Source organism: Pseudonaja textilis, chromosome 3 (assembly GCF_049901715.1).
Source record: "Pseudonaja textilis isolate UNSWEBS1 chromosome 3, rPseTex1.2, whole genome shotgun sequence".
Taxonomy (NCBI): domain Eukaryota; kingdom Metazoa; phylum Chordata; class Lepidosauria; order Squamata; family Elapidae; genus Pseudonaja; species Pseudonaja textilis.
This window is the reverse complement of record NC_141992.1, coordinates 27,687,492-27,701,172: the sequence shown is the minus strand read 5'-3', so window position 1 is coordinate 27,701,172 and position 13,681 is coordinate 27,687,492. Positions and strand designations below refer to the sequence as shown.

The window sequence follows — 13,681 nt, the reverse complement described above, 5'->3', positions numbered from 1 at the left end:
TTTTATAATGCAAGAAAATCAGTAAACATGGGCAAATTATGGGCTTTATTTATTTTTGTGTTTCAGAACTTGACCACTGATGCAGCTATAATTCTTCCAGAGCTGATAACAAAAGGAACACAATGTGATTCAGAAAATCTCCTTCAGAATGGACTCAATCTATCCTCCATTCCTTACCAATATTCTATTCCAAATGGAGATGTTTGGATAATGCATTCAGTCCTGGACAATGATGGAAGCCAAGCATTACCCTACAATACCCCTGGGATTTCTGACTCTCATCACATCTGGGATGAGTACAAAGAAAGGAATCACCAAACCCTTTCTGAACTGAAACGGCAGCGAGCAGCAGCCAAACTTCTCAATCACCCTTTCATCAGTACGCACTTTGCTAGCAGTATAGGAGACTCAGTGGAAAATGGGGGAGAGGCTAAAGAACATTTGATTAGTTCCAGGACACCTTCTTATACATCCAATGGAACTTCAGTTTATTACACTGTGTCAAGTGGTGACCCACCTCTCTTAAAATTCAAGGCACCCATGGAAGAAATGGAAGAGAAGGTGCATGGTTGTTGTAGGATTTCCTGATCTCAGTTTATTCCTACCCAGTTGGTAGGCATGTTGCATATACTACTGAATCTTCATTTTTACCATTGCAGGATCACAGAATCTGGTTTAATCATCTGGGATTAGGCTCTTCGATGTTTATGCATACCTGGTTCCATATTTTGTTTTTGCAGTTTCATTAAAAATTTAGCATGTGTAAGTGGAAAGAGAAGTGAAAGTTAAACTCTACACATAACTTTTATTTACTAGATGAGAGAGTGTTAATTTGATTACAACTCTAATCTGTTTTGAAATATCTATTCATGGGTTTCTGGGACCATAATATGCACATGAGAATTAAATTCTGTTGACATTGGTACAGCATTACTGACAAACACTCTTTTAAAGATTAGGTAAATAAGAGAAGACCCAGTTTCTTTGTGTAAAGATTTTGCACATGAAGATATATGCACTTTATGATAACAACCAACCCAAAAACATAACCTCTAATGTGATAGCATTGTTGGAATGTTAACTATCTTGCTGCCAATTTTGTTTTGCCATCATTTATTAGCATTCATTTTATAAAATAATGAAGTAGGTTTTCAACTCTTTTAAGGAAGAGATTATTTTCAGCTCCTCAGAGCAGTACAGTTAAAAAGTTCATGCTTCTACCTAGCCTCCTCCATTGATAGTCCTTTTTAGTTTGCACTTGAAAATATTTTGATATGCATTGCAGTAGTGTAGCATATTTTACTTCATCATGTTCCGTCAGAGAATTACAATTTTTGATTTACCACCAAATTCTATTTTGAATATTTTGAGAGAAGTTTTCTTTCTTCCCAGTGTTATGCCTTGCAATTTGTACTATTATTTGATTAGCTTGTTCTGCTGTGCATAAACTAAACCCCTTGAAGTGGCTTTTAAACATTACTATACTAGGGTTTAAAGATGGGGATGGGCATCATTTTAGGCTTCACTACAAATTTCAGCTACATCTGTGTAGTTACCACTTTCTGCATATTGTTTGACCAAGAAACTGGTGGCCAGAATTTATATGCTGGAATGTAGTTGTATTCATAGGAGATCTATATTCCAGAGTCCGGTTCTCCTCATCGTAACACATTTATCTACTCTTTTTTTTAATCTGATGCTATTCAACTGTGTTAGGAATATAATATTCAGAATTCACTGCCAGCACTTGGAGGGGAAGGTGCAGGTTTCCCATGTTACATTGTAAGGGTGTTGTGCATTGCTCCACTCCACAGAAGCTCCTGCCATAACTTTTGTTGTAATATGACACAGAAGGTTTTCACATTGAATAAAAGCCACTTAGCAATATCTAGCAATAATTTTTAAATTTGCAGGTGACCAGCACCATAGCCATGTGGTGAAAGCCTGATTGCCAATCAGAGATAAACATGTGTTCTTATCATCCATAAGATGCTTAACTGCACTGAAAGGAAGCACTGGTCACTGTTGGTCTTATTTTTTAACCCAATCCCTTCTTGACTCGTACCTGATTTATGAAATAGTAGTGGTTTAATCTTAATTCCCCATAAAGTTTCTTTGTTAGAGTGAAAGGAAAATGTAACTTCTGAAACTCTTCATACTACATCTGATGTAATCTTCCATCAATTGAAGATTAGATTTGGAATTCTCTTGCTAAAAGCTAAAGTCTCTATTCCTTTGGCAACCATTTTGCAAGTAAGCAAGCAAGCTAATTTTTCTTTAACAGGGAAAACAGTGTACAACACATAGGAAACTAGCTATCTAAGAGGCAAACTAGGTAACTTAGTCTTTCCCTACTATATATCCAAGGGTGTAATTTTTAGAATAATTACAGGGCTTTTAAAATTATATATATATCTATTGCACATGATGAAGGGGAATGTTTCATCTGAAGAAGTGACTGCAGTTTTATGAAAAGCATTCTATAGATCTGAACTTTGTACTTAACACAAAATAATGAGAAATAGTCTTCAATGCAAGATATCAAATTAAGAGCAGCTGTGTGTTGGTAAATTATATGTGATTAAAATGAATGTTTCAGCAATGAAAATCTCACATCTTATTTAATTCATGATGTTGGAAAAGTATCTCTTACATGTTAGAGCTGATAATAAAGTAGCTGAAAATTTTGCTTATTCAATATTCAGTCAGTTTTGTACTTGCAAATATAACTTCAAAACAATTGTCTTTGTTTATTTTTACTTATTTTTGTTTCAGTTTTCCAAAAGATCCTTCAAATTGGAGAAAGAGGATAACCCTGAAACAGAATTATTTTGTTACTTTTTCTCTTTTAACTAAATTGTTAGGTGCATGCTTTCTCTGAATAGAGCTGTAAATCTAAGCAGGTAATTGTGGTTCTGTTTTCAATAATGTAGTCAAAATTGTGAAGTGTTGTTGATCATAATATACATTAGGAATTAAGGACAGTTCTGCACAATCTTCCTTCTTGTCCAACAGTTGAAAGAATTGTTCTATAGTTAGTAGCAATGAGACAGGTGTTTAACAAAACTTCTCAGCATCTATATCAAATTGTGATTTATAGGAACCATGACAGTAAATCTAGGATCAGTAACTATGTAGAAGAAAAAACAATGTTAATGTAAGTGTCTTGAGTCCTGATCTAGTTTTTTTCTGCTTGTAACTTTCTTGAATTTTATCACTTCTATATTTTTTTCTCCAAAGCTCTGTTAAAGAGAAAAAAAATAGCACCTTACCTTTAGCTATTTTTGTGCATTCCATCTGGGGAGCACCCATAGATTCTTCTGATACTTCAAGTTATGCTATAATAAAAAGACATGCAATTCCCCCTTAAATTGGGCTGCAGACAAATTCAATTACCTAAACATATGATTACATGAAGACAAGAAAATTACATCTGGTTGTAAAATCCCTAGTATCCCTATATCCCTACATCAGAAAGCATGATGTTTAGAATTCAATATTCTGAGGAAGATTTAACCTAAATATTAAAGACTAAAGAATTTTGAACAGGCATCTAGAGTAATTTTTCTCATCAAAAAATCTGGACATGACAGAAAACCCAGGCCTTTCAATAACAGGCCACAGGTCTGCAAATTCCTCAGTGCATTATTCACTAATGTAAATTGGAGGACTGCAATCTCAGTTAATTATAAGCAATTATTGCTTTGAATTGATTACTTATGTGTGTATGTTTTAAATCAGTTAATATATTGATTACAATGTCAAGGTGTTTACTCTGCACTAACAGGCTATATAGACTATTATAAACACAATTGTGAAGAGGAAGCTGTGGACTCAGTTGAAGGTTTTGGGCTTGGCATCAAGTATAACTGCCCGGGGCATTTCAATTTTGCTTAGAGGATGACAATAGTAAAGATGGTAATTTTCACAGGTCGGGATGGTAGAAGTGTGATTATATAGTATTTAATCTGCTTTCTAATACAGTCCTCTCCAATACATGTTGTTCCGGATTTTTTTTTAAAAAAACCCAGCTTTGTTGTAAATATATATATATGCAGAATTTTAAGATATTTACTATACTACCACCATTTGGGAAAACAATAGAAAATATCTCTATGTAGTTTCTTTAAATGTATGTCTTTATTAACTTCTTGAATTTATATCAGCTCTTTAATATTCAGTATATTCTGAATACAAGTCTGTCATGCCCCCAGCTGGAGAGTAAAAGTATTATACCATATATATTTCAGATGTCTGATGCAGGACTCAAGTTACTACAATGCAAGAATTTACGAAGCCATAATCTAGTGGTAGTCCTCCAACCATTGTTGAATTTCAACTCCTGTAATCCCCAGATTTTATAACTAACAAAGATTCCATGGGACCTGTGGAGACACATGTTCCTCACAGTTGGTATAGACTTTAGAGAATCCTTTTTTACAGCACGACTGGCTCAGATTTGTTTTTCTTATTTTTACCCATCTGAAAAATGTCTTTTTACTTGCCTAATCTGTAAATGCAATTAAAATAACACCCATACCATATCCATCTGGTATATACTAAGTCCCAAATGCAGTTTACATTTTTTTCCCCTGTATGAGGCATGGAATAAAACAGCCATGAGACACTTGGGGAAAACCAAATCACATACGTTGCTATAAATCCCAAGTTATCATTTCAAAAATTAGCAATGGAAAGCATCCACAATTTACCTAAAGTTTTCTCTTGCACACTTTTCTTTTGTAACTTTAATAGCTCTTCCATATCTTTTTTGGACAGAATTCTATTATCTATAGCTCCAACTTGTTTTGTAATTTTGAAACAACAAACAAAACAAAAATCCCTATGAGCTATTCTTGTAGCATAGAAACTGACCATCTGTATTCCTCTCTAAGATTTGTCAGTTCTGAATTTCAAATTTCTAGTAGAATCCTAACCTTTACTATAAAAAGAAAGAAATAATCAGTAGTGCCATTGGAAAATTACTGCTTTTTAATTAATGGGATAGATTGTTGTAATGGTTACTCTGCCATGACGTAAATGTTACATGATAATTTAGCAGCAACATTTTTCAACATCTGGAAAGAAGGAAGGAAACTGGTGACAATAAGACCAATAAACAGTGAGAATAAGCTACATTCACACCACCATGTCGGCAGTATGCCTTTGCAATGACTCTAAGTATTTCATTGAAATAGTTTACAAAAAGAAGGTAGGGATAAAGAACACACACATGTATATATTAGCAACACTATATATATATATATATATGTCATTGAGGTCCATAATATCTAATATATTAAAAAATTTTAAAGGATTATTTTCTATTTTTATGAAACTTAATATTATGATGTATGAAAAGATAGTTGTTCCATAACTAGCTGAAACAATATATGAAGTCTTAAACTGCCTCAGAAAACTGATGGCATGGGATATATCAGTATTAGTTTCTGCCTTTGATTAAGTGAATAGTTTTTAATATAAACTATTAAATTTCCTTTATTAACAGGAAAGGAGATGAGTGTTGATTCTTTGTGCATATTCAAAAGTGGGGGGAAAGGACCATGCTTGCAGAACTTTGATATCTTTGTCCTATGTACTGTATAAGCAGTGTTTTTTTAAGCAATAACCCATTTTGTTGCCTTGCAATAGGACCTAATGTAGAAGGAAGCAATCTGTAACACCCCAGATGTTGTTAAAATGTCTCCAGCTTTTTCTGGGAATCTGGCCAACAATAAATATATTTAAATCTTCCTGATCTATCAGCTTTGCTGAAGCTGAGCAGATCTAGGCTCAAGTCAGTACCAGCTGAGAAACCAATGTAATCTATTGTAAATTCCATGGGGGGAAAAGTGGGATATCAATAAACTTAAAAATTACAGTCAGGATTCAGGAAATAATTGAGCCTTTGTTCATAGACTATGAATTTTTGTGGCATTCCTGATTAAATTGAAACTAGAGATTGAGAATAAAATAATCTTTAGTCAATATGCACCCACAGACTGCACTGAAACACCTATTTTCTCTTTGTTCTATATAATTTATAGCCTGGAATTCACAAATCATGATAAGTGACTATGTGGATTTGTCTACAAAAACAAAAGCTTTGTTGAACCAGTTCTACCCTACCTAGCAGTCTGTGGCCAAACAATAGCTATTTATCTATCTATCCCATAAGGAAGATCTTTTCTTCTGCTTATTGATGTTGATGGAGTATGTAATCATTTATTTTCCTTAAAGAGGCAGCTGGATCCAGCTGTAGGCCTATTCATGTATAAATACACTAAATCATGCCAGTGAGGCTAATTCCCATAAAGGAAAAAAAACCACATTTTAGATTGTTTTAGTCTGTATATAAGACTCTGTGGATAGGATAAATACATAAACTCTTGTATTGGGTGGGAAAAAGCAAAGGAACATAAATTCTTCTTCTGCAATGGTAAACCCCAGGGTAACCTAGTGAATTACATGGGAGATGCATCTGTTTAACCACTGTAAGACATAAAAGGCTGGAAAAGCTTTAGATAGGAAACATCTTAAATTTTTACACAATTCATATGGAACCAATTCTTAGGGCCAGGTTGACACACCCTGTGAAAAAATGTTGCAAACACTAATTGCCAAATAACTTCAACTACTATATTCAGCAGGCCAACTTTCCCATCTGAATCACAAAAGTCTTACTGCACTGTTTGATGGATATTGTCAGAATATCAAATTTAATTGAACATGTCTATGTACATTACATGTTACCGAGGTACTGTCAGATTTTCTTAGATGGTCCATTACAGGTCAGAAAAACATGTGAACAGTAACAAGCATCATATGAACAGATGTAGCTGTTTCCATGAAGTCTCTTCTCATCAACAACTGCTAGTGGATTTAATATTTTTTTAAGGAAAAATAAGTTGAAGCTAGGTCCATTTCCTTCACTGACAAACATATCTGTGTAATTATTTTTGAAGAAGGTATACTTCTAGTAACAATCAGCAACATAGTATCTACAGGGTGATATAATTTTTAATAATTACATGGAGTCCTTGGTGCTCTCTGAGCTGGCATGTTTGCTTGAAGATGTTTCATTACTAGACTAAGCAACAGCTTCAGTGATGGAAGGAAATGGGGTTTGCTCTATTTATATACAGTAGAGTAGCCTGTCCTGTCAGTGTTTTCATAGAAGTGTTTTCTTCTTGATAATTCCTTGATTAGGCTACTATTAGTTGGTTGTTATCTGAGTTCAGTTTCTTTATTAGGCTATTGTTTATTGCTTGTTTGTCTGATGTTAATCCTGGTTTTAATCCCTGTTTATCTGGATGTTAATTGCTAGTCAAAGAAGTATTTTGGTCTTTTCCTTTTCAGTTTTTTATTGTCTCCTCTGAATGGTGTGTAAATGTTGTTTCTGTATGCATCTCTAGTTCATGACTGATTTGTCTGAGTGCCAAGCAACCAGGAAATCTGAGTATTTTTGGATTTAGCTTGATCTAGGATGCTCAGTTTCCCAGTAGAAACTATCCATGTTGCAAGTTTTCACTGTTTCTTCTGAGTGCTAGTTGGTATTTATGGATGTATTTAGCTGGTCTCTTGCCTGTCTGTCCTACATAGTGGCTGTTATAATCCTTACACAATATGGTGTAGATGACTACTTTTCCTGGACTACTGGATCTTTTGATTAACAAGATGTTTTGGAGGGCTTTGGCTAGTTTATATACTATGGTGTGGTTGAAAGTTTGTTGCTTGTTTCTGAGGTCATTTTGATGCATGACAGTGGTATTCTTTTGATGGCTTGTATTTGTTGTACTATTGTGGCTTAAGTGGTCAGGTACTTTTTGATAAAGTTGCATAAGTACCAATTTTGTTGGCAGATGCTGCATAGGCAGTTTTCTTTTTCTGGTGTCTGGGTTGCTAGTTGTTTATGTGTCTGAATAATGTTCTTAAAAGAGCTCCTCTTGTGGGAAGTTGAGTTATTATTTTGGTATTGGAGAATTTGCTTTCTAAGAGCTGTTTTTCAAGTCTTGTTTCTCCAATTTGCCATCATTTCTTCTGTTGATGAGGATATATAGAGGGCAGTGTGCTGTTTTCTTTTTCCTTCAAGAAGTTCATTCATTTGAAAATTTGTCATGTGTTTTCTGTTGTTCCATTTATTTATTAAATTTACATGCTGACCATCTCACTATTCAAAGGTGGATAAATATATTATGACAAAGGTGTCATCTACATAATGGTCTATACTTTTGGTTGTATGTGTCAGAATTCTATATTGGTAGTTTCTAGATACTGTATTCTAATCTTTGCTATGAGCCTGAAACTGATGATCCCATGAATGTTGGTATGTTTGTCCATCAAATTAAAAGTAGGTTGTGAGGCAAAAGTTGATGAGGTCCATTGTTCTGAATCTGGATATTTCAATCTTACTGAATTTGGTTAAGCCAAGTGTGTTGTGTAGTGTTGTTGCTATGGATTCTTTCACTAGTTCTGCTGTTGAAAATAAGGTTCATTTCCATAAGTTGTATAGATAAAAGATAAATCCCAAACCCATATGCATATTTAATATGGAGTGTCACATCCTAAAATCAAAACCTAAGGAAGGTTTTGAACTTATAACTGAGTTCATATATGCTAGAGTATATCCATAATTGGATAAATTACAATTGATTGTGCTTATATGATACATTTACTCATAAACCATAGTTTATAAACCACAACAGTTTATTGTATATGCATATTTAATTTATTTAACTAGTGGAAATAAAAGATATACTATCTGTTAACTAGAAGCATTCAGTCAAAATACAGGTGTAAGTTTTGTTGTGCTTCCTCTTTCTAGGTTACATATATTACTGAAAATGATGTGGAATCATATCCAACAGTTCCATAAATCAGTCTGCCTTTTCTTTTTTTGCTTCGCTTTGCTATGGATCACATCCACCCTATTTTGGGAAGCACCATCCTGGTATGCATACAACTCAATGATTCAGATGCATAATTCTGCTTCTTTATATATGATTTTTTTTATGAGCCTGAACATAGAAGTAATATTTCTACAGTGGTATAATGCAATCTTTTAAGGACAGTGATTGGGTTGTTTCAATCTAGGTGAGCTAACAGCTGCTTCAATGATACAAAAAGTAAGGTTAAAGAGAAAGTGTGCGTGTATGTCTGTGAAAATAAAAATTCCCTGCACACTCCATGGATAGTATGTGTCTTCCTCACTCAATACCAGGTAACCTCTACCAGAGGTATGGGAGTTTGGGTTTTTTTAATACAATATCTTAGCTTCACTCTTCTGTAGAGAGTTCCTATATTATTCCTGGGATCTGTTGGAGCCATTCCCTCAAGTTAACAGCCACAGCCTCAAGTGTTTCTATCACCACCGGGTGCACTTTGGCTTTACTTTTCACAGTATCTCTAATTCCTCCTTCAGATGCTGGTACTTCAGGTTTTCATACACCTGATGTTGCTGTCACTTGGGACAGCTACATCACTTGAAGTCTTTTGATCCTTGTCTACTATCATGATGTCTGATTGATTGGCTATCTGGTGTATCTAGATCTGGAAGCCACATAGAACTGTAGCCGTTGTTCTTCACAATCTTCTGTAGAATTTCCTGTCTGGACTTGGGAGGGGGTGGCACATACATTGTGCAGATGTTCCTATGCAAAAATGCCAGCTACCTGGCTGTGCTGTTCAGGGTATGCTGTTTTTCTCTGAATCTTATGCCTTGTCATTATGAATTGGACTGTCTTTGAAGCCTCTTTACAGAGTCTGCATCTTGGGTCCTGTCTTGTATGGTAGACCCATGCTTCTATGGATTTGGTGCTTAGTGCATGTTCTTTATGTTGCTATGATCAATGCCTAAATGCTGTCTTTTACTTCACCCCATTCCAGGCACTGGTAGAATTTTCTAATGTCAGCCACCTTGGCTATCTGTCAGTGGTACATTCCATGTACTCTTGCCTTCCTCTCATGTCTGCTGCTTCAGGCTTTCTCTCAGCAGCTCATCTTTGAATACATTGAGAAATATTGATGTACTCCTGGATTCCCTGAGTTTCCTCCAGTCCAGGAAATGGCTTTTGACATTCACCAGACCCTGCTCACCCCATTTCCAGCTGGTACAGTTTCTGGGTATTGGATTTGGGATGAAGGCTCCATTGTGATGAGCTTCCAGGCCTTTATATTGGCAACCTTCATATCCTTCTTTGGCTAGCTCACTATTCCAGCAGAGTATCTAATGTCTGGCAAGAAATACAGGTTGATGGCATAGATCTGGTTCTTCTCATTGAGCTGGGTCTTCAAAATGTATCTTATCTTTGGATGGTGCTATCCTCCTTATCTCATTGTGATTTCTATGTATCCATGGAATATTAAGGTACTTAACTACTATTTGCCCACACTTCTCCACGCCAAGATATCCAATGTCCTTGCTATAGATCAGGTGGATCAGTGAGTCAATGTATTGTTTATTCCTAGCATACAGCCTGATATCATCCATGTAGAGATGGCTGGTGGCAGTTCAATTCTTGAACTTGTATCTGTATCTAGTCTAAATAACTCTAGCTATAGTATCTATCTATCTATCTATCTATCTATCTATCTATCTATCTATCTATCTATCTATCTATCTATCAATCATCTAAACACACACACACAAATTCTTTGCATGCCTCTTCATGGGATATTTTGGATAAATCACCTTTTAAAATTACATTGGAGAAAGAAGCCAGGGAGACTATTGAAACAAATTAAAGCAAGCCAGAGAACGTGTACACAGCATGGCATCCAGAATTCTTTCCAATATTCTTAATATTTTTAGATTTTTTTACAAAAAAATCTTTATTACTTCAGAAAATAACTCAAGGTAGCAAAATGTACATAATACTGCCTCCTCATCCTACTTTCTCCATAATAATAATCCTATGAGGTGAGATGAGCAGAGAGAGAGATGACCCAAAGTCACCCAGTTAGCTTTTATGCTTAAAGCAGGACTAAAATTCAGAATTTCTTGGTTCTAGGTCAGCACTGTAATTACTACACCAAAGTGGCTCTCAGTTTAATTCTTAATTCTTACTTTTTTCTGACTAAAATACTAAGAAGGGGGAGCTTAGAAGGGAGGCGTCACCACTTTGAGTGGCTGCCCAACTGCCTCTTCCATAGGAATGAATGAGGAAAGTTCTTTATGGAATATTTTCCACCACAATCCCCAGCCTGATCTGGCCAATTTTTAACCATAATCTTTCTTTTGCCATTTTTAAAACAAAATATCATTGCACTAGTCTACTGGGTTAAAAAGTTGTGGTACACCAATGCTCTTTCCAGTTTGTCTTGGTGTTTTTTAATCTAATGCAGTTGGATTATAATGCTGGTAATGGTGTATTACTTATTCTTCTTAGACTAACAGACACATATATTTTGTTCTTTCTGAAGTCTCTCCAGCTGCTCATATTTTTAGAACTGAAATCATTCATAAGAAGAATTCTTTTAATATGTCTTTATTTGAAAGTAAATGAATGAATGGAAGGCCAGGGATGCTGCAGGGTAAAAAAAGATGATTATAGAATGAAAGGCAGGATGGTCACATGCATATAATTAGTACATGCAAATATAATGTATCTGGCACATACAAATTTTAAAAAAAAATCTCCCTCAAATAGAGACATTGTAGAAAAATGAAATTTTTGTTCTTTATATCACTAACTCAGGTTAATGTGGAAAAAATTGCACAGGTCCTGTTCACACAGATGTGCCTATGCAGATGTAAACAAGCATGCATAGGTAAATTAGATACACCTTCAAATGCATGTAGTATGAAGATAAATTCTGTGGCCTCCTAGCGTATTTAAATATGCAGTATATCTGTTTATCCAATGTGCCCATTCATCCCAAAAGAGATAGCAAAAAAATAATGTGGTATATTTAGATTTGCTGCTGCAAGTAAGTGTTTACCTTGACCTATATGTGGAGAACTAAATCAACTTAACAGAAGGCTAAGTTCTAAAAATGCAGATTAAAATTGACTGAGCTGTGTCCTTTGGTACAGTGCCATTTGATTCAATTTAAAGAATAGAAAATACCTCTTTGCAAACTAAGCTCAAGCTGATTTCTTGAGGGGAATTGTTTTTCTTATGACATTTCCTACTTTAAACATATTTCACTTCAAGTTTTAACGGGAAGCAACATGCAAAAAATTTTCATCACTCAATAAAATAATATGTATGTAACAGATGAGGGTTGTACACAGCTTCAGACTCTAAGGCAATCCCATACAGCAACTTTTATCTTTCCCAGGATCACACAGCTGCCTTGTACAGCTGCAGAAAAACAGGGGAGATGTCCACTTTGAGAAATTCAGACTGCCTGTTGTTCTTATACCTAGAAGCATCTTTTGCCTTCAAATCCAAGGTGCTATAGAGTCTCACAGTAGATCACTTCCCCAGCCAGAACAGGAAATAGCAATATACATATGAACAACAGCCAATTTTGATAATATTTCGATCTGCTCCTACTTCATTTTATAGTGAAATACCTTGAATGCAAAAGTGCTCTTGGGCTCTTCCTATAATCTGGACATCAGCTACTTTCTTACATGAATGTTTCAGAGAAATGATACCATCATAATCTCTGAGCATTTCTACAGCTTTACATTATTTTTATCAAATTTATTTGCTGCCCATCTAGTGATTCAAGGTGACTCTGAGCCACACTTTCTAAGAATTTTTTGGGGGTGTAGACAGGAACAATTCTAAGGTCTGCATCGTTTCTTGACGAGACTCCACTTTCAGGCTGTAGTAAGAAGCAAAACTACAATATACTGCTGGGTTTATTTTCTCTCGCTGTAATATAGAAAAGGAGTACTGTAACCAAACTGTTCTTTTGAGAAGTCTGCAGTGGTTAATGATTCTATCAAAGCACCAACTGCCAAGGATTATTATGTTGCACATTCCTCCATAGAAAATGATGCTTTTTATTTCTAGAGAAAGTCCCATTTGCCCGGAACTGGAGTTAACAGAGAATTACTACTTCATATGTCCAGCACTAAAGGTTTCATAAATTGAGTTAAAAGAGAATATAGTTCTTATTGGAAACAATACTCAAGACATTACTTTTTAAAGTCAAACTTCATGGCTAGATAATAGAAACATATTTAAAAGCTATATATAGTGCTAAAGATGCTTGTCTCAGAAAAATCCTTATTGCTAACTGTAATGGGATGTTAGATACAGGAACAGTAGCTTGAGCACATCTGGCATTGGTCAATCCTTATTTTCTGTTCCAGGTTGCATAGACTTTCCTGTGTTATGTGGTTCCCTACACAGCCAAGCATTCATGTACCTCTGTGCTTCTGATCCCTTACCTAATAATGGTGGTCTTCCCTTTGGCTAGGTCGGGGGTCGGCAACCTGTGGCTCCGGAGTCACATGCGGTTCTTTGGGTCCTCTGCTTCGGCTCCCTGTCACTCTGTCACGGCAGAAGGATGAAAGAGCCATCACCCTGTCATGGCAGTGGCATGGCCAGAGCCTTAGTGCGGGAGTGAAGCGCCCCTGCCCTTGTCTTTGCGCGGTAACAGCATTCCGCCTTCATCGTGGTACATTTTTCTTCGCCCAAGATCTCTAAGGCCATGTGATCCTGTTCATCAATAAACCTTCTTTCCGAGCAACTTCTATGAATCCAGTGTCTTTTTCCCTACT

At 35.6% G+C, this 13,681-nt stretch overlaps 1 protein-coding gene and 1 long non-coding RNA gene across 3 annotated transcripts in view; one reads left to right on the top strand and one right to left on the bottom strand.

Annotated features, from left to right (window-relative positions):
• The window catches only part of PPP1R16B (protein phosphatase 1 regulatory subunit 16B), a 98,953-nt gene extending 96,255 nt beyond the window's left edge, over positions 1-2,698 (top strand). Inside the window, exon 12 of the mRNA XM_026697596.2 lies at positions 67-2,698. Coding sequence (XP_026553381.1) covers positions 67-588 — 522 coding nt within the window. The 3' untranslated portion in view covers positions 589-2,698. The remainder of the gene's footprint in view (positions 1-66) is intronic.
• Positions 1-13,681, bottom strand: part of LOC148126052 (uncharacterized) — a 42,010-nt gene that overhangs the window by 26,150 nt on the left and 2,179 nt on the right. For both annotated transcript variants that reach the window (XR_015742723.1, XR_015742724.1), the window contains exon 2: positions 3,273-3,338. This is a non-coding gene — a long non-coding RNA (uncharacterized LOC148126052). The remainder of the gene's footprint in view (positions 1-3,272; positions 3,339-13,681) is intronic.